Source organism: Prosopis cineraria, unplaced genomic scaffold (genome assembly GCF_029017545.1).
Source record: "Prosopis cineraria cultivar Desert tree isolate PC_DT_omini unplaced genomic scaffold, ASM2901754v1 PC6, whole genome shotgun sequence".
NCBI lineage: Eukaryota > Viridiplantae > Streptophyta > Magnoliopsida > Fabales > Fabaceae > Prosopis > Prosopis cineraria.
The window spans coordinates 12,136,826-12,161,642 of NW_026555337.1; the positions used below are offsets into that span (position 1 = coordinate 12,136,826).

Consider the following 24,817-nt stretch of genomic DNA (forward strand, 5'->3'; position numbering starts at 1 on the left):
CCCACATTAGCACAGCCAATATATAATTATAGTAAATTTGAAGCTTTAAAACCCATATTTCCAAAAACGTTTCTCTATAGCTAATTACTTGATTAAAGTGCAATCCCTTCTCAAGCTTTGCAAAAACGTTTCTCTATAGCTAATTACTTGATTAAAGTGCAATCCCTTCTCAAGCTTTTGGTCAATGACCAAAAGTGCACCATTTCTAACCCACTCAATAGAGCTTTGTTCAATAGTTTCTTAATAAGCATTCACTCCCAAGAATTCAAATAGCTACATACGAATTTCATAATTAAATTTCTTTTGCTATCTTCCAAATTAAACACACTTTTCACAAGAATAAATTAAATTTCAATAAAAAGAAAAATCAAATAATACTCTTTTTAACAAACATTCTGTCAAACACCTATCATGTATCAATTCTTAAATTCAAACCAAACTTCTTCCTCATTAATTTCATTTTCCAAAAATTTTTACAATAAAAATATTTGAATCAATCAATCTCCCAAACTCCATTTCTTTAATAGATAAATCAATTTAACTCAAAAAAAAAAAAACAAAACCCAAACATCATCATTGGGCATAGCCAACAACTGAACAAGGGAAGAGAATAAAAAATTATAGTAACCCTAACATGAACACAAAGATCATTCAATATAGAAAATGAGAGAAATTTGAAGTGCTTCACCTTGGATCACCATGGCAGGAAGCAAGGAAGAAGGGGATAAAACACACAACTAAACAGGGGAATGGAAAACTAAGCACTACTAGCAAAAAAGGAAAGAAAATAGAATCAATAGCACCAGACCAAGCTCACGACCGGCACCACCAACTCCAGCGGCTTGATTTATCACACCCTTCAACGACGCAAACGTGAATGATGAGGATAGAGCAACAAACAAGGAAAATGAACGAAGACGGGGAGCACGACGGAGAACATGGGCATTGCAAAGCAGCGACATGTCTCCACTTTCTTCGGTGACCATCGAAAACAGGAGGGAAGAGACAAAGGTGCAGAAAAATGGAGGAGTGGCTGAAATTAGAGCTTCTCTCTCTACACAGATTTGGAAAAATCGAATAGGAGGAGGAAATATTTTTAGATTTGAAGGAGGGCATAATGGTAATTTTGGAGAAGCTGAGGCAAAAATAAAAATTTTCCATTCTTGGCCTCCTTAAGGTTCAAACTTAGCACCTATTAGATAAATGGCAACATAATATCTACCAGGCCAGCTCTTCTTCTTATTAAATTTGTTCTAAAATTAATGAAAACACACTTAAAATACAACATTATATATTTTGATTTTTACTTAAAATTCCCGGGTTATCACATTTGTGGATCTTGTCAAGTTTTACATACATTACTAAAATTCACTTAAATCGACTTTGTATAAACGATTCTTCTTTTGATATGATAACAAAAGCAATTAAATTTGATGTTAGACATCGATATATTAAATTATAATTAATAATATGATAATAAAAATAAATATTTATTTAACAAAAAAATATAAAAATAAGTATTATTTTTCCCGCTTCATCTTTTGACCTACCAAGTAACAACTGCGCACCAAGTGAAAGAGATTTAGATTAATTAGTGTTACTTTAATGATTTGAAAATGGAACGAGTAATTAAACATGCACCCGAAAATTGAGGGGAGAGAAGGATATTGTTAACAAGTAATGGTCCGAGACGTTTTCATAATAAGACTTATTTAACTAATGTTATTAATATTACCCAAAAAAAAACTAGTGTTATTAATATAACTTATTTATATTGACTAGTAATGGTCAAGATGTTACCTCAGTGCACGAGATGTTTCTTCATGGTCAATATATGAGCTGGCAAATAATTATATAATATTTCATAGTATCTTACATCAATATTAGAACAGAAAACCAGTAAATACATTATAAAATACTACGTACCTACTTTTGTCATTAAAAAAAAAACTACCTACTAGAACATTGCCAAATATATTATTATTCCTGCTGTCGTCAATATAATGTGAACACAAACATGACTTGGTCGTAGACATTCGGTTACATGTGAGGACTGATGAGGGCTACTGTTGACAATATTAATTTAAATGAAAGATTCCCATAATATATTTTTGTTAGGTTTGACAACCTACATGATTAATTTTGAAGATGCGTCAAATACGGGGGCGAAGAATTTGCATGATTTTGGTCTTTTATATATTTACTGGAATTATTAATTTAAAAATGGAGTTGAACTCAAAAGATCAAAGTCTTGGGGCTGATCTCAAAATTGGACAAATATTTAAACTATATGAACCAATTATTTAATTTCCCCTATAGTCAATGCACCATGTTCCCCCCAAAAGAAAAACAGAAAAAAAATACCATTTGGTGTATGTATAATAAAACGACCGATACCATTTACTAAAAGAAAGAGCATTGGCCCAGCAAAAGATGAATAAAATAAAAAATAATTTATAAAAATTTTATAAAAATAAAATTGATAGCAAGATTCCAAGAGGAAGAACAAGGCTTTTTGAAACTAGTGCTCATTTTATTTTTTTAGAATTTGGGAAGAAGCGAAAGTCGAATGCAACTTCCGAAAAGGAAATGGTTTAATTGTTTTCTATATAATGCCTCTTACAACTCTTTCTTCCCCATCTAGCCTTTCTAGTTCGTACTCATCTCCGGTTCTTTAAGGCTTGGTTTTGGGAAATTCCAATCTGATTCTGCTATTTCTTTGGTAAGGATCTGATTTTGACATTTTGTGTAATTTACTCCTCCTTTGTTTGGTTCTTCTTCTTCGGATTGATCTTTTCTTCACGTCATGGTTTTATTTTCTTGGGATTCTTGTTTGGTCTGATCCAATTTCCATAAGCATGACCAATATTTCTCATTTACACCATTTCAATTCAATTTTAAGAGTTTTTTTTATTTGAAAAGTATATTAATTTGACATGTAAGGGGAGATTGAAAATAAATACCTAAATTCAAATAACATTTCGTTTGTGGCTTTGGTTACGAGATTCCTACTTTCATGAATTAAGAGCTTTCTTGTTCCTAATTTACAAGTGCAATTAAGTTATTGTTTGGATAAATATTCATTTACTCCCCTGATCCTATTTATATAATAGAGAGATATTGGTTGTTTTGATGTAATTTATAGGGCATCCAATGATATTATTCTTTTATCTCTATTAAATGTTGGGAAGATTATTAAATGCTAGAGTATTTAACTCCTAAAGTGTGTATATACAATATGGGTACAGTTAAAAATTTACTAAATTTTTAGGTAGAGTTAATAAATTTTAAGGTTTTTCTTTCTAATAAAAATATTAAAAATGATTTATAAATAGGATGAGGGATTATAACAAAGAAAATTGAGTTGAATTCATTACTTTAGGTGATCAGTAAGCCGTGCATACAGTTTAGTGCAGAGAGTGCATGTATGAAGATGCACAAGTGGGGTCTAATTCACAAGGAGAATTTAGGGAAGAGAAGATTCTGATGAATTCAATTTAAAAAAATGCATAATTAAGAAGATTTGTAAAAATTTAATAAAGAGAAATTTTTAATAAATAGAGTAAGGAAAATTGGTGTGTTTAGACAAAATAGTCCCTTCATTAAAAAATGTAAGGCATTTTTTAAAAAATTAGATATTAAAAAATGTAAGGTATTTTTAATCTTTCAAGGTGTAATCATTATCTTTTTTTTTAAATACCCCTATTGATAATAACTTTATATTTATTGTAGGGTATTTAATAGAGATAAATATAAAAAAATATGATTCGTTGAAAAGTAGGTAACTACTTTATTGGGGGTGAGATTCGGTTAAAAATACTTTATATTTTTTAATGAAGGGAGTAAAGATTTGAATTTTGATCAAATCCCTTATTTGGATACATATAAATTAATAAATTTGGATTTGAATAAAATTTAAATCAATTTCTTATTATATTTTTTGTAATTTTAAATTCTTTCTACACCCTTATTATTTAAAATTCCTATCACTTGAAACCCCTTGTTTTTTTTATATTTTTATTATTAATAACTCTATGATTTTCACATCTTTTATTATATCTCATTCTCGTCTCTCATAAATTAAAAAATAGTGCTAAATTCATTACTTTCAATTTTTTATTTTTGTTTTGAATATCATAACTCATCATTTTGTTTTCATTTGACATTTTTTAAATTATCTAAACAAAAAATTTTAAATACATTAATTTTAAATATAATATTTGAAATGTAAAATTTTAAATCTCAAATTTAAATCCAAATCTACCGATTGAAGTGCTACCTAAATTTATTAGAATCTATCAAAATCCAGCTCTCTTTTTTTTTTAAATCGAATTTATTAGAATCTTCCCTCCCCACCCTTCAAACCAAATTAGCACACCCTTAGGCTTGATTCATACTTAGGTCTATCATTTTTTTAGCCAGTACTTAGGTCTATCTCCACGATCGTGAGTCCAATATCTTGAGCCCATTTTTCAAAATAAACTTGAATTTGTGATGGATCACGGATGTTTACTGAAAATTATGTGATACAGTAAAAGCAAATTGGATGTGGTGTGTGCACATCTCATCAACCAGTGAGATTTGGACAACGGTCCGTCGGTCTTGTTTTTATATTTTTTTAATGATATTTTATCAATTCCTTTATTGTAAATGATAAAGAATACTCCCTTTATTTACACTTTTTAAGTAAATTTTAAATCTAAAATCTAAATTTCAATTCACTAATCCAACTGCTACCTTAATAAATAATTAAAATTAATAAGATTTTCTTATTCATTTGTGATTAAATTATCCAACTAAATAAGGATAGGCATATATAAAGACTGTGTGAATTTTAATGATATTGACTATATTCTCATAAGTAAAAGTTAGTTAAAAATGCTTTATAATTTTGAAAAAAGAGAGTATTAAGCATGTTTAGTTTATGTTTTAAAATTTAAAAAATTATTTGAATAAGTGTTTTGAATTTAATTATTTTCAAAAATATTCTATCTTCTGTATTTAAAAACAAAAAAATAAATTTATTAAATCCATTTTTATTTTATTTTTTTTCTTTTTAAAATATATTACATTTAATTATTGAAAATTACATTCACCTTGATCAATCATTATTATAAGCTATTACCATTGACCATCAAGCATCATCACTATTGGTCGATTTTTTTAATTCTAAAATTATTTTTCAAACAAAGTTTTTTTGTTTTGTTTTAAAAAATAATTTTAAAAATTATACTATAAAACAGTTTTTTAAAATAAAAAATAGGAACAAAATCAAAGGCTTGGTCATCTGTGAAATCTTGTGTTCTGGAATTGTAAGCAAATACTCCCTCCCTTTAAAAATATAAGATATTTTTTGAGAAATTAGATGTTTAAAAATATAAGGCATTTTTAGTCTTTTGAGGTGTAATCATTGCTTTTTTTAAAAAATGCCCATATTAATAATAATTTTATATTTATTGTAGGGTGTTTAATAAAGATAAATATAAAAAGAGATAGTTAGTTGAAAAGTAGGTAGATGCTTTATTGAGGAGTGAGATTTGATTAAAAATGTCTTACATTTTTTAACAAAAGGAGTATATATATAGAGTACACACTGAAATTCCTAATATTTGTAATATGATATACTCCCTCTAATCATTAAATTTTTATCATAATTTTTTTTACTTCTCATTAAATGGTAGTGGCAGAAAATACGTTATTAAAACCCTTATATTTAATAGAGACAAAGAGTAAACCTTAATATATTTTAAAGCCAAATTAATAGGTTTTAATATTTTTCTTGATCTTATAAAATATGTTAAAAATTATTTATAAATAGATCCATTAGAGTAATGCATTGCAAAATTACACATGATGCAGATTTGTCCACGTATGCATTATATTACAAATCCCCAAAATGTCGATATTGGCAGAGAAAAAACAGTCAGCTGAGTTGGAACAAAACTCATCCATAGACTTCGATCCTTTTGTGGGACTGCACCGTCAACAACCCAACTTACCTGCTGGCTCTTCTCATTCCCAGGACCCTGCAAGATCAGGTCACTCAGTACACTGTTGCTCTTCTTTTTCCTCGTAACCTTGGATCAATAGCTTTGGAAGGAAAAACAGCTTTAGCCACTTGATTAAACATACATTCTAAACTCTTTATATTCTTAATTTTCTTTCTAACTACTAGATGCTTGATTTCTTTATCTAATACTCTGTCTGTTATATTTTCTTCTTCTTTTTTTTATGCTTCTTCTTGCCCAAGCTTTCACTTTTTGAGTTTCAGTTGCCTCAGATTCATAATCTTTACTTTTTTTTTCTCTAAATTTTTTTCTTGTTTAAATGTCTTGCTTTCTTTTTCCTTCATCTTTCATTCCCCACCACCACCCCCTTTTTTTCTGTTCCTTTTCTTTTATCCTTCGACGACAGGGAAAGTTCCTATTTTGATGGTTGATGTGGCTTGAATATATAAATTAGTTGATACTCAAAAAAAAAAAATCATACTATATATTGCATTTTAAAAAAGAAAGAAGAAAAATATTCAATCTTGTTTAGAAATCTCATAACCAGTCAGGAAAGCATTCCTCCCCCCCCCCCGGCTCAATTTGTTAGATAGATGCAATAATTAATAGGCATATTTTTAAAATTTAAGTAATTTAATTACCAAAATAAAACTGAAGATGCTTCAAATGGAGCTTTGTCTCTTAAAATTCCATCAAGTTTCTTTTTTCCCTCCTGCTAGTAGTTATTAACGATCAATTATAAGCATGTATTAATATTCTCAACCTCAAGATGGATATAACAATAGTATAACATCACCTTTTTAAGAAGTTGATAATTTTTTCAGATTAAATTAAGTCCTATCTTATATGTGTGTATGTATGGACGTATTAATTGCCCTATGCTTATCTTTTAAATGCATCACACACATGTATGTATGTGTGTGCGCGCGCGCGCGCGCGCGTGCGTGCGCGCATGCATATGCGTACAAGTGTCTGATTATATACGAACACCGCCCTAATGATTTGAGAAATTATAACACAATAGATCTCGCAAAAAAGGAGACGGGTAGAAACCATGTGATGGAATATGGATGAGGACATGAGGTTGAATTACTTTTATTCAGAATTATTTTACTGGTATTGTTTGAATATCCATTACATTATTTAGGGTTCATTAGATTTGATTTGGTATCTGTGATTTATTTTTATCTTCAAGTATTATCTCAAATAAAATAAAATATCTGGAGTAATTAAATACCTTATCATCATCTTTTATATTATAATTTAATTTAAATTTAGATCTATTATTATCTTATTATTTTTAAGGCTCTATAAATAACCCTAGAATTTCTCATTAGTATTCAGTTTTGAGTATTGAATAATAAGTTTTGAAAGTTTTGCCTTCCTCCTTCTTTATTTCTCTTCTTCCTCTCCCGTTCTTGTTTTACATCACCTTGGCCATGCCATTTTAATAAATATTAGGTATATTATTTTCAAAGGAAAAATTTAAAGATGGTCACACCAACAAATAAAGTTTGTGTAGCAGTCCTCATTAAATTAATAATGACTCATTAAAAATACATATGCACATTATGTGACATGCTATTTTATAGACCATATGTATTTTTGTTGTGAGTCCTATATCAAAAAACCTTACAAAAAATGTAAGTTTATAAGTTTGAAGTTTTCTTATACTCAACATGCTAGTCTATTAGAATGGGTGTTTTTTTTTTTTTTTGAACTTATGCTCAGTAACATTATACTAGTACTTTCACTAAGAGGCCAATGTTTGTGGAGAGTCACCCACAACCGGTTTTGACCGAGAGAAGGCTAAGAGAAGTGTTGTGACAGAATTGTATGACCAATAAACTTGAGCTCCATGTTTCTTATGGGTTGTTCCCCATTCTTAATACTCTCTCACCGAGCAGACTAGCTTTTTGGATGAGCTCTTTTTTAAGATTTAAGCTCGTAACAATTTTTCGTCTTGTGCATTATATGAAGCTAGAAAAATGTGCCCTGGACTTGCTTTAATAACTTTATTCAGCAATACGCATTGATGCTTGTATAAATGCTGCGGATTACAGGCGACGAAATTGGATGGAAGGAAGATTTGAACGATGCTCTATGTGGTAACAATTGGAGAGGTGTGAAAACAATCCTAGATCAAAACCCTAATGCTTTAACTGCAAAAATTGCAGCTTCAGGGAGAACAGCACTTCATGTGGCTGCAATGTTTGGGCATGTCAACATAGTTGAGGAGTTGCTAAAATTGGTGCCTCCAGAATCCCTTGGAACTGGTGATTCTCATGGCAATACGGCACTTGCATTGGCTACAATCACTGGAAGCATTCAAGTTGCAAAATGCCTCATAGAAAAGAACAGAGACGTTGTTGGCATTCCAAACGCACGTGATAATCTTCCTGTTATAAGGGCTTTTCATTTTGCTTTCCTAGCAATGGGACGTTATCTTTATTCTAAAACTCCATCGGAATACCTCACAGGTCGTCGGGGTTCCAGGTTTCTGTTTTCTTGTTTACGTGCACAATGTTTTGGTACGTTTTTCATCTCTCTCTCCATGTTTGTACCGTTTTTGTCAATGCATGCAAGGTGTGACTATTATATATATTGCGTATATATGTGTAGATATTGCTCTGGATTTGCTTAAACAATGCCCAGAATTGCTTTTTGTGCCTACCGATGACGAACTTTCGGGTAAGGAGTGGATGCCAATTCATGGGATCGCAACCTTGAACGCTGCTATTCTCAGCCCGAGTGAACTTGTGTTCTGGAGACGATGGATCTATAACTGTCAGTATCACTGTACTTGACTATATATTTCAAATGTTGTCTTTCTTTATCATTATCGTTTGTAGATTTTGCCCCCCCCCCCGGGCCTCAGATTCTAGTATATTGCAGCACATATTAGGACAGTGAGAGGGTCGTTGATTTTATACCTATTATATATGAAGCGTTATTTTAGTTAAAACTTAAACGTGACAAATTTGTGAATAATTTACGTTTTCTTGCTAAAAATACCCTTGATGCATTCTCTCTCTTTTTCTATCTTGTAATCAACGTGGGAGCGTCTCCATTAAACAAAGCTGGGGCAACTACTAGGGGTTATTTTTATTAAAAAAAAACAATACAGGCAGTAGTTAATAAAGATTAGGGTCATATAAAAAGAAATAAATTAAAGGGAAAATTACATTTAAGTTCCCTATAATATAATTAAATATTATATAACAACCAAAAATAATAGTTACTCCCTCCATTTAAAAATATAAGGTATTTTTTAAAATATTGGATGTTCAAAAATGTAAAGTATTTTTAGTTTTTTAAGGTGTACTCATTACCTTTTTTTCAAAAGTGTCCTTATTAAATAAATTATTTTATATTTATTTTAAGATCAAACACCCTATTAAATAGAAGAAAGTACAAAAAGATAGGATTAATTTAAAAATAAGTAATTACTTTATTAAAGGGTGAGGTTCGGTTAAAAATGCTTTACATTTTTTAACGGAAGAAGTATTCATTTTGGCTAACTGCAATATAAAACTATATAGATTTTTACATCCTTATTTTATAGCTCATTTATTATTTATATATTATTTTAATTGGGGAAATTAATTAACTTTCATCCATTTAAGATATCAGTGTACATCCAAACCCAGCTATTGTTTGCGTGGACATCCAGCAAGAAGATAGAACTCAGAGAGCAAAAGCAAAATTTAATAAGCCACGTTTGTATATATGTTACAGAAATAGAGGTCAAAGCCTTTTGGCCCGGGTATACAGAATATATATATATATATATATAATATTTTTTTAATAAATTAGCTTAATTGGTTTCACCCAATCCTTTTGCAACCTAGGATTAATATTTTACAGATTAATTTAAAACAACTTTTTTAGTTCTTCAATAGGTTGACAAAAAAAAGCTCTTCAATAGAATACTTCTATTTGAACATTTGTCCAGAGGAAGAAATACACAAGATTTGGTTTTAATGTAAAAACTTGAGATAATGACAACTAAGGACCGCTTCTATAAAATTAATATCAATGAAATCAGGATTTTTTTTTTTTAAGATTATCAATGCTAGCTGAAACATAGAAGGATATATTAATTTTCTTATGATGTCTTTAATTGTCGTTCTCCTTAAAACTTCTCATGCATGTTGCAACAGGTCATGGTTTACTACAAAGATTAATCACCTTCCCCAATAATTTTATAGGTATCTATTCTTACTTTCACATCTCTTCAACGAATTGGATACTTTTTAAAGCTCGCTTTTAATTCTCATAACAAAAAGATGCATGTGCGTTATGTATCAATCTGGAAGGAGTTAAGAAAATACAAGAGCTCAAATTATTGCATGCACAAGCGGATGAACTTCTTGAACTAGTTTGTAAGAAAGCAAGGAAAGCATACGAGAAGAGAGTTTTGGAGGAGGCTTTATGTCTTGCAGCTAAAGAAGGGAACGTTAAGTTCGTGTTTCGAGTGTCTAAAATAATCCCAGAAATTATGGTCACTCGAACATTGACTTCGTGTTTCAGCCACGCTCTTAATTATCGACAAGCTAGGGTTTTTAATCTTATCCATGGGCATCGCTTCAAGCGTGCCTTGTTAGCATATGTAGATGAAGGAAATACCTTTCTACATAAGGCAGCTACACAGGCTCCTGATCACGTTCTTAGTCGCATCTATGCACCAACGTTGCAAATGCAGAGAGAATTGCAATGGTTCAAGGCAAGTAAAGAAACATGCATTAATTTTTGAGTTTTAATATTTTATAAGATCGAATCTATTATTAATAAGTACTCCCCCCATCCCTTATTATAAGATACTTTTAGGAAAAAAATTGATAACATTTAATATAAGGTATTTAGTGGGGTATTAATTTAACCACCTTTTTTAGTTCCAAGGAGATGATTAGAGATGCCTTATAGGGAAAAAGGGAGTACCTCATAAAGTAATGGATCAATTACAGTTTTGAAGCAAAGTTCCACCTTCTTTGTTGACCTTTTTCTCTCAATTCTAAGTGTCATGTACGGGCCAAACCATAGTCCTCTCCACTGCTGAACTGGCTATGGTATTTTTGATGAGAATGTGAAAATACTTAATGCTTCTTGAAATAAATGCAGGAAGTGCAGAATTTAATGCCTCCAATTTTTTGGGAATTTCGGAACAAGGATGGCATAACAGCAGAAGAATTATTTAGAGAAAGTCACAAAGAATTGATGAAGGAAGGAGAGAAATGGATAAAGAGCACGGCATCTTCATGTTTTGTTGTCGGTGCCCTAATCGTGACCATTATGTTTGCTGCAGCATTTACTGTGCCAGGTGGAAATGATCAAACTTTTGGATACCCGTTATTTATCGCACAGCCATTTTTCAAGGTTTTCATATTCTCAACTATTTTGTCGCTCTTCTCTTCTTCAACTTCGGTTCTAATGTTTCTAGCAATTCTCACCTCTCAATACTCAGAAGAAAAATTCCTGAAATCCTTACCTACGAAATTGATTGTGGGCCTTTGTTTTCTTTTCATCTCCATCGCAAGCATGATGATAGCCTTTCTTTCCACCGTTCGTCTCATACTGGACCGTGCAAGCTACTCATGGGGTCTCCTTCCCATTATTATATTTGCAAGTGTTCCGATCTTCCTCTTTGTGCTGTCACAATTCCCTCTTCTTCTTCATACTGCTATTACTACGTACGGGGTTATCTTTGACGAGAAAGTGGAGATGTGGCCATAAGACGATTCTCGTAATTGATGTCTTGCTACCCTCTTGATCCTATTCATAGACAGTAGTATTGGGCATGATTTTTCATACAGGACACTTCTCTTAATAGAGATTTAAACCTTAATTTATTATATTATGAAGACCAACTCCTTTTACTATAGACTCAACCGATGTTGGTGGGAGGATGTGAGTTTAATATTTTTCATAGGATGACTCTCCATTTATTGGACTGAATCCTTTATTGGGCCATATTTAGTTAGGGCACTGGTCTTTTTTTGGACCCAAACAACTATGTTTTTTATAAAAACTTCATATTAATTGTTGTCACTATGGTCTATGGCTTGTGTGATCCAAAATGCTCAAAGTCGAGTGGTATGTGTATTTCATGTTGAAAGAATTATTTTGAGGTCCCTCACACTATAATTAAACCCCCTAAGGTTCATTAACAACTTAGCAGAGGGAATTGTCAATAGATCTTACAATTTAAACTTAATAGAGGAAATTGTCAATAGATCTTACAATAGTTGTGTGGGACTTTTGTGTAATTTTCACTTTCATATTTTTGTTCGCACCTTATTTTAATGCAATATGTTTATAATTTCATTTTTTTGTGCAATTAATTTATAGTGACTTTAACTCTTACTAACATGCTTGTTATTTTTTCCCGAGGTACAAGTTAGTAAAGTATTTTTTAAAGTTGTTTTTAAATATATACACATGCTGAATTTCCCAAAAATTATTAAACATTAATGCTTTGCAAAATAATCTATAATGCAGATTGATCAATGCATCATACAAATCTCTCGTGCTTGTATTAAATGGGGGCAATTTTTAGAAGAATTGAAAATTACTCCCTCGATTAAAAAATGTAAGGCATTTTTAACTGAATTTCACTCTCAGTAAAGTAGTTACCTACTTTCAAACTAACCCTATTTTTTCATATTTATCCCTATTATACACTTTATAATAAATATAAAATCTTTATTAATAGGGGTATTTTTAAAAAAAAAAGCCAATGATTATATCTCGAAAAACTAAAAATGCCTTACATTTTTTAACATTCAACTTCTCAAAAAATGCCTTATATTTTTTAATAGAGGAGTATTATTTAAATACAATATGTTTAACTTTAAGATTAAGTTAAATAAAATGATTAACTAATTATATCCTCACTTCTATATTCAATATTTAAGTTTTAGTATTGCATTGACTAAGACTTCAATGTTGACTGTTAGAAAATTTAATAAAAACGACAAAAATGCTTTATTTTAATTATTTCAACAATAAAATTGCTTGAATTAGTAGTTTAAGTTGTTGGGTTCTTCTTAGAGAATATTTCAGAGGCAAAAACACACATTTACTCTTCTAATTAAAACTATTTGCTTGTCAATAGGCTTTCTAAGAAAGCTAAATTCTTTCTAAAGAAATTTAACTTGTAGCATAGCAAAGTATAAAGTATATCAAGAGTTTCACAGGAAGGGCTGGGACTTTTTGAATATATGTAATACACGAATCATTTCATATTATAAATACGAACATTTTAAATTTCTTAATATAAAGTTATGGAATTAAAATATTAATAAAATATTAACCATCCATTTTTTTTCTTTTGATAGTAGCTAGAACCATCAAACTTTAATCTATACAATGTAAATTACATGCAATTTACCTTGCAAGGAGATGTATGGAAATTATATATATTTTCACCGTTTACCATATATCACTGAGAAAGCAAAAGGCTATCCCAAAAAGTTTAAAGATTTAACAAAAGCATAAATAATCGAAACATATCATCAACAGATATATAAGAAGAAAATTAAAGCCATTCTCATGAAATATGAACTATTGAAAAAGAAATTAAAGGTCGATGATTCGTTGGAAACTAACACAAGGAAGCATATGTTCAACTTATGCATTTGTGGGGGCCAAAGCAAAGTAAAGGAACGAACATTGAGTACATTGCATGAATTTGTTTTTCCTTTTCCTTTTAAAGCTCAATGACCATAACTATTTAACATCCCCTGTTTTATGATGTCTTTGTTATTCAAAATCTCCGTGTGGTCATCATAGCTTGTGCGATCCAAGGCTCAAGGCTCAACTAGTAAGTGCATGCATGCATGCATCTCATCCATTATGATTATGAGTTCTAACACACACAAACACTAAATTCCGTAATATTAGTAAACACATTTGACATAGTAGTATAATGCAGGTTGATCATCAGTGCAGCATCATAAAGGTTTTTCGTACGCATTATTATATCCCAAAATGTCCACATTTCCAGGTGACTTGACACCAAACTCACCAATCGACTTTGATCCTTACGTGGATCTGCACCGTCCTCATACACTCGGTGGCTCTTCCCGTTGCCACGGTCGTGCAGATGACAGACTAAAACCCGACTTAGAACAATCCTCATCAAGGCCACGCAGGGAACAACAGTCCAGTGACTTGGTACAAAAGCTCTTTTCTAGTGTCATACTGTTACCATTAGTTGTCAATTTTCATATGCATACTTATTAGAACAATATTTTTACTAGTTGAAATTCAAAAGAATTAATTTTTTAATATTTAATTATTAAATTGTCCAAGTGTGAGTAGATTTAGGTTCATGTAAAAAATCTCACATCAAATAAAATTGAGTTTAATAATTAAAATATAATAAAAAAATGACGTATAAACTCAAGTTTTGAGATTTTGAGTAAAGATAGTGTTTTTCTACTACTTTTGTCAATTTGTCCTCTCCCCTGATTTCTAGGCGGTCACTCTCCATTCTTAACATTGATCATATGTGTGGATTACTACAGGGGAGGCTTTGAACGAGGCTATATGTGGTAACAACTGGAGTAGGCCAAAAGCAATCCTGGATCAAAACCCTAGTGCTTTGATAGCAAAAATTGCTGATTTTGACCTCGCAGCACTTCATGTGGCTGCAATGTTTGAGCATGTCACCATAGTGGAGGAGTTGCTCAAATTACTGCCTCAAGAATTCCTTCTAACTCGTGAAATCACTCAACTTGCAAAAAGCCTTGTAAAAAAGAATAGTCTCAAACTTGCCATTCCACAAAGAGATGATGATCTTCCTGTTACGATGGCTTTTCATTGTGGTCACTATGAAATGGGACGATATCTTTATTCTGTCACTCCATTGGAATCCCATATAGGCTGTCGAAGTTCTAGGCTTCTTCGTTCTCGTTTACATGCTCAATGTTTTGGTACCTTACCTAATTTTTATAGAAAAAACATAACTTTAAATCCCTATATTTTGCTTAAATTTTATTATAAATTCCTTCACTTTATTTTCAATGTTCTAAGTCCCTATAAATTTTTCCGTCTATACCTTAAGTTTCCATAATATTACTCATAGAAGGACCTAAAACACAAAAAAAAATGTATAGGGACATAGAAAATAAAAAAAAAAGTGTAGAAACCTATAATAAAACTCAAACAAAGTGAAGGGATTTAAAGTTATGATTTTTGATTTTTATATATTACTTGTTTTCCCATTCATGCAGTGACTATATATATATATATATATATATTGTACGAGCGTGCGTAGATATCGTTCTGCATTTGCTTCAACGACGCGAAGAACTGCTTTTTGTTCATTCCGATTCGTCAAGGAACTGGATGCCAATTTATGGAATCGCTACCTTAAACTCTTTTATTATCAGCCCACGTGACCTTGTGTTCTGGAAACGATGGATCTACAACTGTCAGTATTACTGTACTTAGTATGTGCGTGCGTGCGTGCGTGTGTGTGTGTATATATAAGAGGGAAAATCACACAGAAATCCCACATAAAAATTTTAATCACCAGAAAGTCCCACAAAATGCAGGTAAAAATAACTATGAAATCCCATAGGTTTTAATTGAAAAAAAAAATTGAAATGCATTTATCAAAATGTCCTTAATTAAAAAATTAAAAAAAAAAATCTTTTCCAGAATTGTCAGTGCTTGTCACCATCGGTGGGCGACCGGCAATGGTGGCGCTAGTGACCGGCAATCATGGGAAGAGTTTTTAAATTTTTCTAAATAAGAGCATTTTGGTAAATCAACTCCAAAACTTATTTAGAACTATATTTTTATTATTGTCGTTGTCGTCGTTTTATTATTTATTAGTAGTAGTATTTTTTTAACAAGATGATCTTTATTTTCGTTGTTTCTTTGACCATGGAAGGTATAAAGATACCTTCAACTACGGCTATCAATCATGTTTGTACAGAAATCCAACACGAAAATAGAAGTCAAAGAGAAGAAGAAAATCTTACTGAGTCAGGTATGTTACAAAAATATTGTTTTACGAAAAGGATTAATATATAACCCTTTGTCCTCAATATCTTAGGGAAGGTAATTTCCGTTATATGATGGTAAAACCTACTCCTTATACTTACCAAAAAACTTTGTCGACATTGAAACATGTAATTTTTGCATTGTTTTTAAGTAAAAATTAATATCTTATAGTTGCATCGAGGCATGTGACAATTTCATGTTATTTACGATTGATCTAAATCATGATCGGAAATTTTACTCAACAAGTGAGACTCTTCCCTTTAATTAACAGTATGTTATCTCTTCATTAAGTGAAAGAGTGAAAGAGGTACTCACATTTAATATTCAAATATGTCTTGAACAAGATTATCTTTAATAGGAGAATACATTTATGCAATATATTAAAAATTGTTTGAATAAAAGATTTGATCTTAATTAAAACTTTTCTTGCAAGTTGCAACAGGGCATGGTTTACTACAAAAGCTCATCACCTCCGCTGGTAATTTTATAGGTATGTTTGCTATCCTACACCTCTCTACCTATTCAAGCTTATAAATTAATCTAATAAAAAGATGCATGCATGCATGTGTATGTGTTACTTATGATCTGGGAATTAAGAAGTTACAAGAGCTCAAGTTGCTGCATGCACAAGCGGATGACCTTATTTGCCTAGTTTTCATGAAAGCAAAAAAAAGCATGTGAAAATGGAGTTTTAAAAGAGGCTCTATGTCAGGCAGCTAAAGAAGGGAATATTAACTTCGTTTTTCAAATATCAAGAGCAATCCCATAGATTCTCCTCAACCCAATAGTGACTGAGTGTTTCCAAGATGCTGATAAGTTTCGGCAAGCTAGGGTTTTCAACCTTATCCATGGGCTTCGTTTCAAGAGTGTCCTGGTAATGTCAGGACTTGATGATGAAGGAAATATCTTGCTACATATGGTAGCTACGAAGGCTCCAGATCACGTTCTTAATCGCATCTACGCACCAACACTACAAATGCAAAGAGAACTGCAATTGTTCAAGGTTAGGAAAAAGCCGTGCATTTATTTGTGTCATAATATTTCATAAGATCGAATCTATTATTAATTACAGTTTGTCTACGTGCAAGCATCTCACAACGTATACCGGCACATCGATTTGTTCTAGATTCTAGAATGGGAAAATACTTCGATTGCATTTTACTTTTAGTCACTATATATAGTTTTATTCTGTTCTCATTTTCTTTAGTTTGATTTGTTTCCAGTATTATCCTTAATTATAGTTTTAAAAATACACATAAGAAATTTACACCAACAAAATTAGTGTTGCTTATATACATGTACATAACTATATTAAACTCTTTGCTGATGTGAGTTTAATTTAAGCCAAATATAAAAGAAAATTTTCCCCTTTTATATTTTATCTTTAACCATACCTAGTCAATTTATTTCCATGCATGTTGACATATGTTCACCATGTCAATAAAATGATTGGCAGTTACAACAAAATAACTGTGTTAGTGGCAACTCATGATCTTTATGTGCATTTTCAAAAATACAAAAACTAATTTTGTAGACTAATCAAACCATTAAAAGACTTGGAATAATGAAATAAAACTATAGAGACTAAAAATAAAATGCAATCGAAACATATGGATCTATTGTTGGAATTATTCAATGGCATTACAAAGAAAGTAAATCTCATGAGGCCACTTCCTTTTTGACCTCCTTCCCCCCCCCCCAAAATTCCTAAGTGTTATGGGCCAAACCATTGTCCACATCACCCTTGAACTAGCTACAATACTAGTCTGGTTTTTATAAGAATGTGAAACACACAACACTGTTTGAAATAAATGCAGGAGGTGGAGACTATCATAACTCCAGTTTTTAGGGGACTTCGAAACAAGCATGGCATGACAGCCGAAGAATTATTCAGAGAAAGTCATAAGGATTTGATGAAAACAGGAGGGAAATGGATAAAGGCTACAGCATCTTCTTGTTCGGTTGTCGGAGCACTAATTGTGACCATTATGTTTGCTGCAGCTTTGACTGTGCCAGGAGGAAATGACCAAAATTTTGGACACCCATGATTCGTCAGACAACCATTTTTCAAGCTTTTCATATTCTCAACCATATTATCACTCTTGTCTTCATCAACTTCGGTTCTAATGTTTCTTGCAATCCTTACCTCTCAGTACTCTGAAGAAAAATTCCTCAAATCCTTGCCTACGAAATTGATTTTGGGTCTTTCTTTTCTCTTCATCTCAATTTTAAGCATGATGATCGCCTTTCTTTCTACCATTCGTCTCATGCTCAAGCACACAAACTACTCATGGGGTCTCCTTCTCATTATTATACTTGCAAGTGTTCCAGTCTTCCTCTTTGTTCTTTCTCAATTCCCTCTTCTCCTTCACGCTGCTGGTACTACCTATGGGAGTGTCTTCAACAGGAAAGTGAAGCCATGGCCATGAAATGTATTTGTAATTGATATCCCAGTTTGACTTTTTGAAAAAATGTGATGTTTCCCTGTCAGCTACATTGATGTGATAATTAAGGAATAAAGTAATTATTATTACTATATATCCTTGTAAGATCAGATTCAAATTATTTGCAGAAATACAGTGGCTTCTACTGTTTATATATATATATATATATATTTGTATTTGAAAAGCAGCTTGTCTTAGTCTCCCAGCTCTTGCGAGAATTGCAACTAACTAATACACTATTTTAGTCAAGATTCTGTTAAGATGCAGCTAATTAATATAGAGCACAGGATCAACCTTTCTATTTGAGGAGTGACTGTTATGAATCCCATGTCGAGGAATCTCATAATAAAAGTAAAATTTAAATACTCAAATATCAATGGCTCTTCTACCTAACATATTGACTAGTCTTTCAAAATGGATTGTACTAAACATAACATTAGATAATTTCAATTTTAAACTCTTTTTACATGTGGTGAGGATTGTGGTCCCTTTAAGAGTAGGAAGATTGTAAAATTTTAATATGGAGTATATGGACGTACAAATCAATATGATATAATTATTGTAAAATGACATATTACACATGGTCACAATCTCATTTCCACAGATCATTCTTTATTTGAAATTTAAATTGTTAAAAAAAATTACAATTAGAAATTTGGCTTCTTAAAACAACACATGATCGATCATATCACATCTTGATCACAACTTTGACACAGTCTGGATATCTCATTATCTCAAATGCTTTGCTTATATCTTCCAAGTGGACCTCATGGGTAAAAAGTTCATGAATTGGAATTTCCTGTAATAAGAAAATCAGTCTATTAATAGTCATATATTTAACAAATAAAGAATCACTTTGTGCATCTGAATGTCGATACTGTAGAAACTTTTCAATCGGCATAACTCATTTAGAAAGTTTTCTGATTAAAGAACAAAAGCTGTCCCCAAGAAGATGTCACGTAATCCTGAAAAAAAAAAAAAATACCACTTTGACAAGTCCAGGCCAGTGGTTTTTTTTTTTTAGTACAGTCAGTGATTATTTTTGAGAATATATTACACTGATCATTTCTCAGATCTATTTTCAAAACAAACATAATTTTTTCATGAATTATTTGTCAAACTTGTGCAATCATATGCACCCTCTCTTTTTTGAAAAACTTAACCAAATATTTTTAAGATAAATATTAAATCACATAAAATATCCAAGTTTGCTGAAATTACATAGATATTCTTTCGTTTTCAAAATATATGCAGTGCGCCCTTCAAAATAGATATATAAGAAGTTTGTATAATTTCCGGAAAAACTTACGGGACGTCTTTATAATTTATTCTTTATTTTCAAAATAAGTTTGTATAAGTTTAAAAAATAGAAATGAGAGTGTATATTAGTAAAACTCAAGAAAATTTTGTATATAATTTATCGTTTAGTTTTAAGAGATGTCTATGTAACTTTTAATTCCTGGCTAGGTTAGTATAATTAATTTTTTTAAAAAAATATCCATGTACCTTTTTGGAAATAAAAAATAATCCATATAATATCTACAAAATTAAACGAAAAAAGAAATTTATTTATTATTCACTCTATATTTTAGTCACCATATCAACCTTAAATACAGAGAATTTATCCAGAATTTATTTTTGATATACTAACCCTTGTGTGACACTTGTGAGCTATAAAAGGAAGATCAGAAACGGGTTTGATGCCTCCAAATACAGAACCCTTCAATGATCTTCCATACATAAAGATACGATAATTTAGCTGCACAGATTCAGCTCCTGTACCTACTACCACTGTCTTGCCCACTCCCTGTAAATATTTTTAATATATGAACTCATTATAAAAAACTAAATTATTAGTTAATTATGCAATTATATAGTCCTATATTTAATTTTATTTAACTGAAAAAAATGGAGGATGATGAAATTAATTTGTACACCACTTTAGTGGATTCCACGGCTTGATTGAGCAAAGAAGGAGCTCCAGTGCACTCAATGGAATAATCCACACCCATTCCACCACTTAGTTCTTTGACTGCTTGTGAAACAGTTTGATCTGACAATAACTTGTCAGGATTTATAAACTCTGTCATCCCAAAAGCTTCTCCTTTTTCTCTCTTGTTCTCATTTTTGTCAATCCCAATTATCTTTGTTGCTCCCATCAATTTCGGTCCACTTACAGTCTGCATGTATTATTATTACTTGCTCATATCCTTTATCAAGAGAGTATATGCTACGAATTTATAGCGTCAATTCACTGAAACTTCATTATCAACTGTAAAGGTGTCATACTTTTTCTTATAAATTCATCATCTCTCTGCGAGTACTAATTTTCCATATACTTACAAATTTCACCCTATCTGAAGAATATATTGGGCTTCAAATCCCATGTTGAAGAGTAAAAATATTTGTCTAAGTGAGGAGATATATATATATATATGTTTGAATTGTTTGGTTATAACCTACAATATTATAAATGTTCTTATGTCAGAAAGTGAGAACAATGGGAGGTTGAATAGCATGGATTTGATATCTCTTAAATGAGGCCATAGGTTCAAATTAACCCTTGCTAATAAAAGACAATTAAATTGTAAATATCAAACATTTAGTTGTAAATTTTGAATTTTTCAGCTACAAAAGGTCATTGATATTTTTCAAAGATCCTTAATTGTCATTCTCCCTAAAAAATTCAGTTAGTATAAAGCTACCTTGTAAAAGAAGTACTCATCTAATACTACATACCAAATAAATTTTGGGAGAATGACAATTAGGTCTCAAAATTTGAATTAATGACAATTAATCTTAACAAATTTAAAAAAAATGAGTTACAAATATTAATTCAGATAGTTACAAACAAAAATTATGGATACAATTTGAGAGTTAAATTTGAAATTTAAATGTTTTATCTATAATTGAAACTTATGAATTTGCACTTGTTTAAATCAATATTTGCAACTCATTTTTTTAAAAAATTTATCAATGACCTAACCGTTATTAATAATTAAAAGTTTTGAGACCTAACTACAATTCTCTCATAAATTTTTACTCATCAAAAAACTTATCTAGTACCAATAGATCAAAGAGATCAGGAAGGGAGGAAAGAGAGTAGAGAGAGATGCATACCCCTAACCCAACAGCACCAAGACCAAAAACAGCAACACTAGATCCTTGTTCAACCGTGGCTTCTTTCCAAGCAGCTCCAAAACCAGTTGAGAAGCCACAAGAGATGAAGCTGCCATGAGCAGCATCAATGGTTGTTGGGTCCACTTTGAGAACATAGTTAGCATCAACCACCATGTACTCACACCATGTGGCACAACTCATAAGATGATATGCCTTGTGACCTCTCACAGACATTCTAGAAGTACTGTCTGGCATCAACCCAGTCAACCTTATAGGGTATGTCCTCCACAGGTTGGTCTTCCCTTTTATGCATTCCTCACAGTCTTGGCACTCTCCTAAGTACAACGGAATCACCACATCCCCTGCCTTTACGTTCTTCCCTTCCTCCCCAATGCACTCCACAACACTGCATTCAATTAATCCATCATCATTATCATTATAAAGTTACAAGTAGAATTGAACCCGCAACCTGCTACTTACAGGGGAGCTAATGTGCCACAAAGCTATAAAGTTACTGGCAAAATGTAATATTTCATTCACGTTATTAATTATTCTGTTAAATATTATTATGTCACATCATCCATGGTACTAATAGTGAAACAATATGATGTCATTTTGAACTTTAGGTTTATGTGGCATTGTGACATTAGATGAATGAAACAAATATTAATATAATTCGTATAAATCCTACCCTAGGATATTTTTTGAAAATTATATATTAGCTCAATTCTAAAAGTATGTAAATTACATTAAGAGCAAGACTTGGCCAAAATATTCTGAAGGATTATGATTTGAATATGATAAATTTAATCTTACCAAATATCTAGTTAATTTTTTTTATACATATGACATAATTAAATGAATATATAAATGTTTTGGTCAAATCAGATCTAACTGCAACTTTTTTTTATTCCAAAGAAAGTTAGACTAACGAAATTCTTATCTAATACAATAAAACTATATTTTTAACAAATAAATAAAATCTCCCATCTGATATTAGTATTTTTTTTATTAGGAGAGTAATTTATACATTAAATTAAGATACATAATTTTAACCCATTGAACTTCATTTTTTTAATGGCCCTTTGAACAAAATTGAAGCTCATCCTTATCAGAAAAGTCAAGCCTGCCGCCCTTTTCACGTGCAAGATTCGCCCCTTGCATACATTTGCGTGTGTGTATTGGGAAAGAAAAGAATAGTGCGACCCATGATGACACGCCAAATCATGTTGTTTGTCATTATTCTTACCTAAATTGACAAGGAAACATTTTCTGAGGATATTATTTTAAAAATAAAGAGAGAGAGAGGTGAAATTAATTAATTTCATAGAAGAGATGAAATTTAACAGGAAAATAGTGTGTGTGTGTGTGTGTGAGAGAGAGAGAGAGAGAGAGAGAGAGAGAGCAGGAAGCTGCATATATAATTACCTGCAAACAATCAAATTTAACTTAAAATTAATAACCAGCAGTTCATAGAGCTTACCCAATGCCTTCCTGGCCTAGTACTTGAGGATAATTAGCCTGTGCACCAATATTTAATTGAAGAGACCCGCATTATTAGTGAAAATAATAAAGGCATAATGTATGATTAACTTTGGCCACATCAAACTCAAACTCAAACTCAAAATGATATATATATATATATATATATAATTTTAATAATATCAAATTACCAGAATTTCTTAAATTTTAGTAAAATTATGTAGACTTCAAATCAAATTTAAAGATCTATACCACCTTTTTGCCACATCTCATCTTTTATACTTTAACCAATTTGAAGTTTTGAAACTCTTAAATTAGGACACGCTTCTCGAGTTACCATTCCCTTAAATTAAAAGTAAGCTCTAAATAGATGGGAAAAAATCTGCATAGTTTTAAAAATGGGAAATGACATTTAAGGACATTTTAGGAATATTACTTACAATTAAAGACCTTAAAATCATAAAATTTCAGGAAAAAAAACCATAGTCTTTAGTTGAGATTTAAATTTTTCTGATTAAATTTTTTTCAATACTCAGCTATATTATCTTTCACATTTTTAGCACTCACTTTTTTTATTTTTTGTCAATAGTCACCTTAAATATTTTCAATACTTGTCTTTCTGGGTTTCAGACTTTCAATACAGAAAAGAATTAAAATAAGTGTTTCTCAATACTAAAAATATAAAAGATGAGTACTGAAAAAATTCAAAAAAAAAAACACAACTGGAAAACTGAATACTAAAAATGATAAAGATACATGTGTACGAAAAATATGGAAGATGAGTATTGAAAATATTAACTCAGAAAAAAATTATTTAATTTCAATTAAGGACTATGATCCTTTTTGGAAATTTCAAAATTTTAGGATCCTTATATGAAAATAAAATTCTTAATAGGGTTTAAGAACGGTATCAGGTTACTAACATGTAGGAATCCCATAGTGGCGAAGAGGTCTGTGTGGCAAACACTTGCACAAAGCACCTTAACACGAATTTCAGAAGCCCTAGGAGGGTCTAGTTGTATGTCCTCTACCTTCACTCCCTCTCCTATTCCCCAACATACTGCACCTACAAGCCAAAATTTGACAAGAGTAAATTTAATTTGAACGGTCCAACTCAGATGTGTAATTCCATAAACAAAAGTAGATATCATAGGATCCGGATAACAACAAACAATAATAACAAAAAGCTTTCTCTCATTAGGTGAAATTGACTGTATGAACTATACAACGAAATATGTGAATATAAAGTTGATACTTTTGCAGGTTATAACCTTCGATGAGGTACTCATTGGCCGTGTCTCTCTGACGATTTGCTAACCAAAGACGAATGCAGAACTTGACTAATCAGAAGAGAATAGAAGAAGGAGAGAAGGAACTGGTGCCACAATGAAGAAATCCAAATCCTTTATATATATAATTATGAATAACGTTATTTTATATTTATATGTATATATATAATTATTTACTTTTTTTGGATGAAATATATATAATTATTTACAAGTTGGAGTCGGGCTGCTATTTCCATAATTAAATGTAGCTGACTTTGACTTGGCTTCATTTTTCTAACGATGCAATCGTTTTCACATGTCATTCCAAGATGAAGCAAATTTTTAAATATTGTTTTTGGAATGATATATGTAATAGATTATCATCACTAACGCTAATGTCTGTTTCATTTTACTTAAGAAGGTAAAATAATTTAGAGATGTGTTTCTATTGTTTCTAACGCTATAAAATTTCCAAATAAAT

At 31.0% G+C, this 24,817-nt stretch overlaps 3 protein-coding genes and 1 long non-coding RNA gene across 8 annotated transcripts; 3 read left to right on the forward strand and 1 right to left on the reverse strand.

The window, feature by feature from the left end:
* The first annotated feature begins 2,635 nt into the window (after nucleotides 1–2,635).
* Nucleotides 2,636–12,242, forward strand: LOC129313336 (uncharacterized). Of its 4 annotated transcripts, none has more exons than XM_054956332.1 (8): nucleotides 2,636–2,722; nucleotides 5,860–6,038; nucleotides 8,072–8,539; nucleotides 8,631–8,795; nucleotides 10,172–10,219; nucleotides 10,298–10,738; nucleotides 11,134–11,384; nucleotides 11,546–12,242. In XM_054956332.1, exons 2-8 carry the CDS (start codon nucleotides 5,897–5,899, stop codon nucleotides 11,714–11,716), a joined length of 1,686 nt encoding a protein of 561 aa, XP_054812307.1. In that variant the 5' UTR covers nucleotides 2,636–2,722; nucleotides 5,860–5,896; the 3' UTR covers nucleotides 11,717–12,242. The 4 variants fall into 4 exon arrangements, with proteins under 4 accessions (XP_054812307.1, XP_054812306.1, XP_054812304.1 ...); XM_054956331.1 differs by having other exon boundaries at nucleotides 8,072–8,395; nucleotides 8,489–8,539; nucleotides 11,134–12,242; XM_054956329.1 differs by having other exon boundaries at nucleotides 11,134–12,242.
* A 592-nt stretch (nucleotides 12,243–12,834) lies between these two features.
* Nucleotides 12,835–14,937, forward strand: LOC129312660 (uncharacterized). The gene is made up of 3 exons (XR_008593647.1): nucleotides 12,835–13,830; nucleotides 13,942–14,183; nucleotides 14,537–14,937. It is a non-coding gene; the product is annotated as an uncharacterized LOC129312660 (long non-coding RNA).
* A 965-nt stretch (nucleotides 14,938–15,902) lies between these two features.
* LOC129313886 (uncharacterized) lies at nucleotides 15,903–18,070 on the forward strand. The gene is made up of 3 exons (XM_054957284.1): nucleotides 15,903–16,008; nucleotides 16,829–17,025; nucleotides 17,840–18,070. Exons 1-3 carry the CDS (start codon nucleotides 15,903–15,905, stop codon nucleotides 18,068–18,070), a joined length of 534 nt encoding a protein of 177 aa, XP_054813259.1.
* A 932-nt stretch (nucleotides 18,071–19,002) lies between these two features.
* LOC129314338 (8-hydroxygeraniol oxidoreductase-like) lies at nucleotides 19,003–24,468 on the reverse strand. 2 transcript variants are annotated; one of them, XM_054957760.1, is made up of 7 exons: nucleotides 24,340–24,468; nucleotides 23,992–24,134; nucleotides 23,070–23,107; nucleotides 21,587–21,992; nucleotides 20,407–20,646; nucleotides 20,118–20,273; nucleotides 19,003–19,265 (listed from the first exon to the last, which is right to left on the reverse strand). In XM_054957760.1, exons 2-7 carry the CDS (start codon nucleotides 24,004–24,006, stop codon nucleotides 19,155–19,157), a joined length of 966 nt encoding a protein of 321 aa, XP_054813735.1. In that variant the 5' UTR covers nucleotides 24,007–24,134; nucleotides 24,340–24,468; the 3' UTR covers nucleotides 19,003–19,154. The 2 variants fall into 2 exon arrangements, with proteins under 2 accessions (XP_054813735.1, XP_054813734.1); XM_054957759.1 differs by having other exon boundaries at nucleotides 20,404–20,646.
* Between the last annotated feature and the right edge of the window lie 349 nt (nucleotides 24,469–24,817).

What these genes read in the sequence shown, in the direction of transcription:
- LOC129313886 (XM_054957284.1), top strand. Translation starts at nt 15,903, where the DNA reads ATGGAAGGTATAAAGATACCTTCAACTACGGCTATCAATCATGTTTGT. An exon ending in AGAAAATCTTACTGAGTCAG is followed by an intron (nt 16,009 to 16,828) that starts GTATGTTACAAA and finishes AGTGTTTCCAAG; the next exon opens with ATGCTGATAAGTTTCGGCAA. An exon ending in GAGAACTGCAATTGTTCAAG is followed by an intron (nt 17,026 to 17,839) that starts GTTAGGAAAAAG and finishes AAATAAATGCAG; the next exon opens with GAGGTGGAGACTATCATAAC.
- LOC129313336 (XM_054956329.1), top strand. Translation starts at nt 5,897, where the DNA reads ATGTCGATATTGGCAGAGAAAAAACAGTCAGCTGAGTTGGAACAAAAC. An exon ending in CTTCCCCAATAATTTTATAG is followed by an intron (nt 10,220 to 10,297) that starts GTATCTATTCTT and finishes CATAACAAAAAG; the next exon opens with ATGCATGTGCGTTATGTATC. An exon ending in ATTGCAATGGTTCAAGGCAA is followed by an intron (nt 10,739 to 11,133) that starts GTAAAGAAACAT and finishes AAATGCAGGAAG; the next exon opens with TGCAGAATTTAATGCCTCCA.
- LOC129314338 (XM_054957759.1), bottom strand. An exon ending in TTGGTGCTGTTGGGTTAGGG is followed by an intron (nt 20,647 to 21,586) that starts GTATGCATCTCT and finishes TAATACATGCAG; the next exon opens with ACTGTAAGTGGACCGAAATT. An exon ending in CTCACAAGTGTCACACAAGG is followed by an intron (nt 19,266 to 20,117) that starts GTTAGTATATCA and finishes TTCTTATTACAG; the next exon opens with GAAATTCCAATTCATGAACT.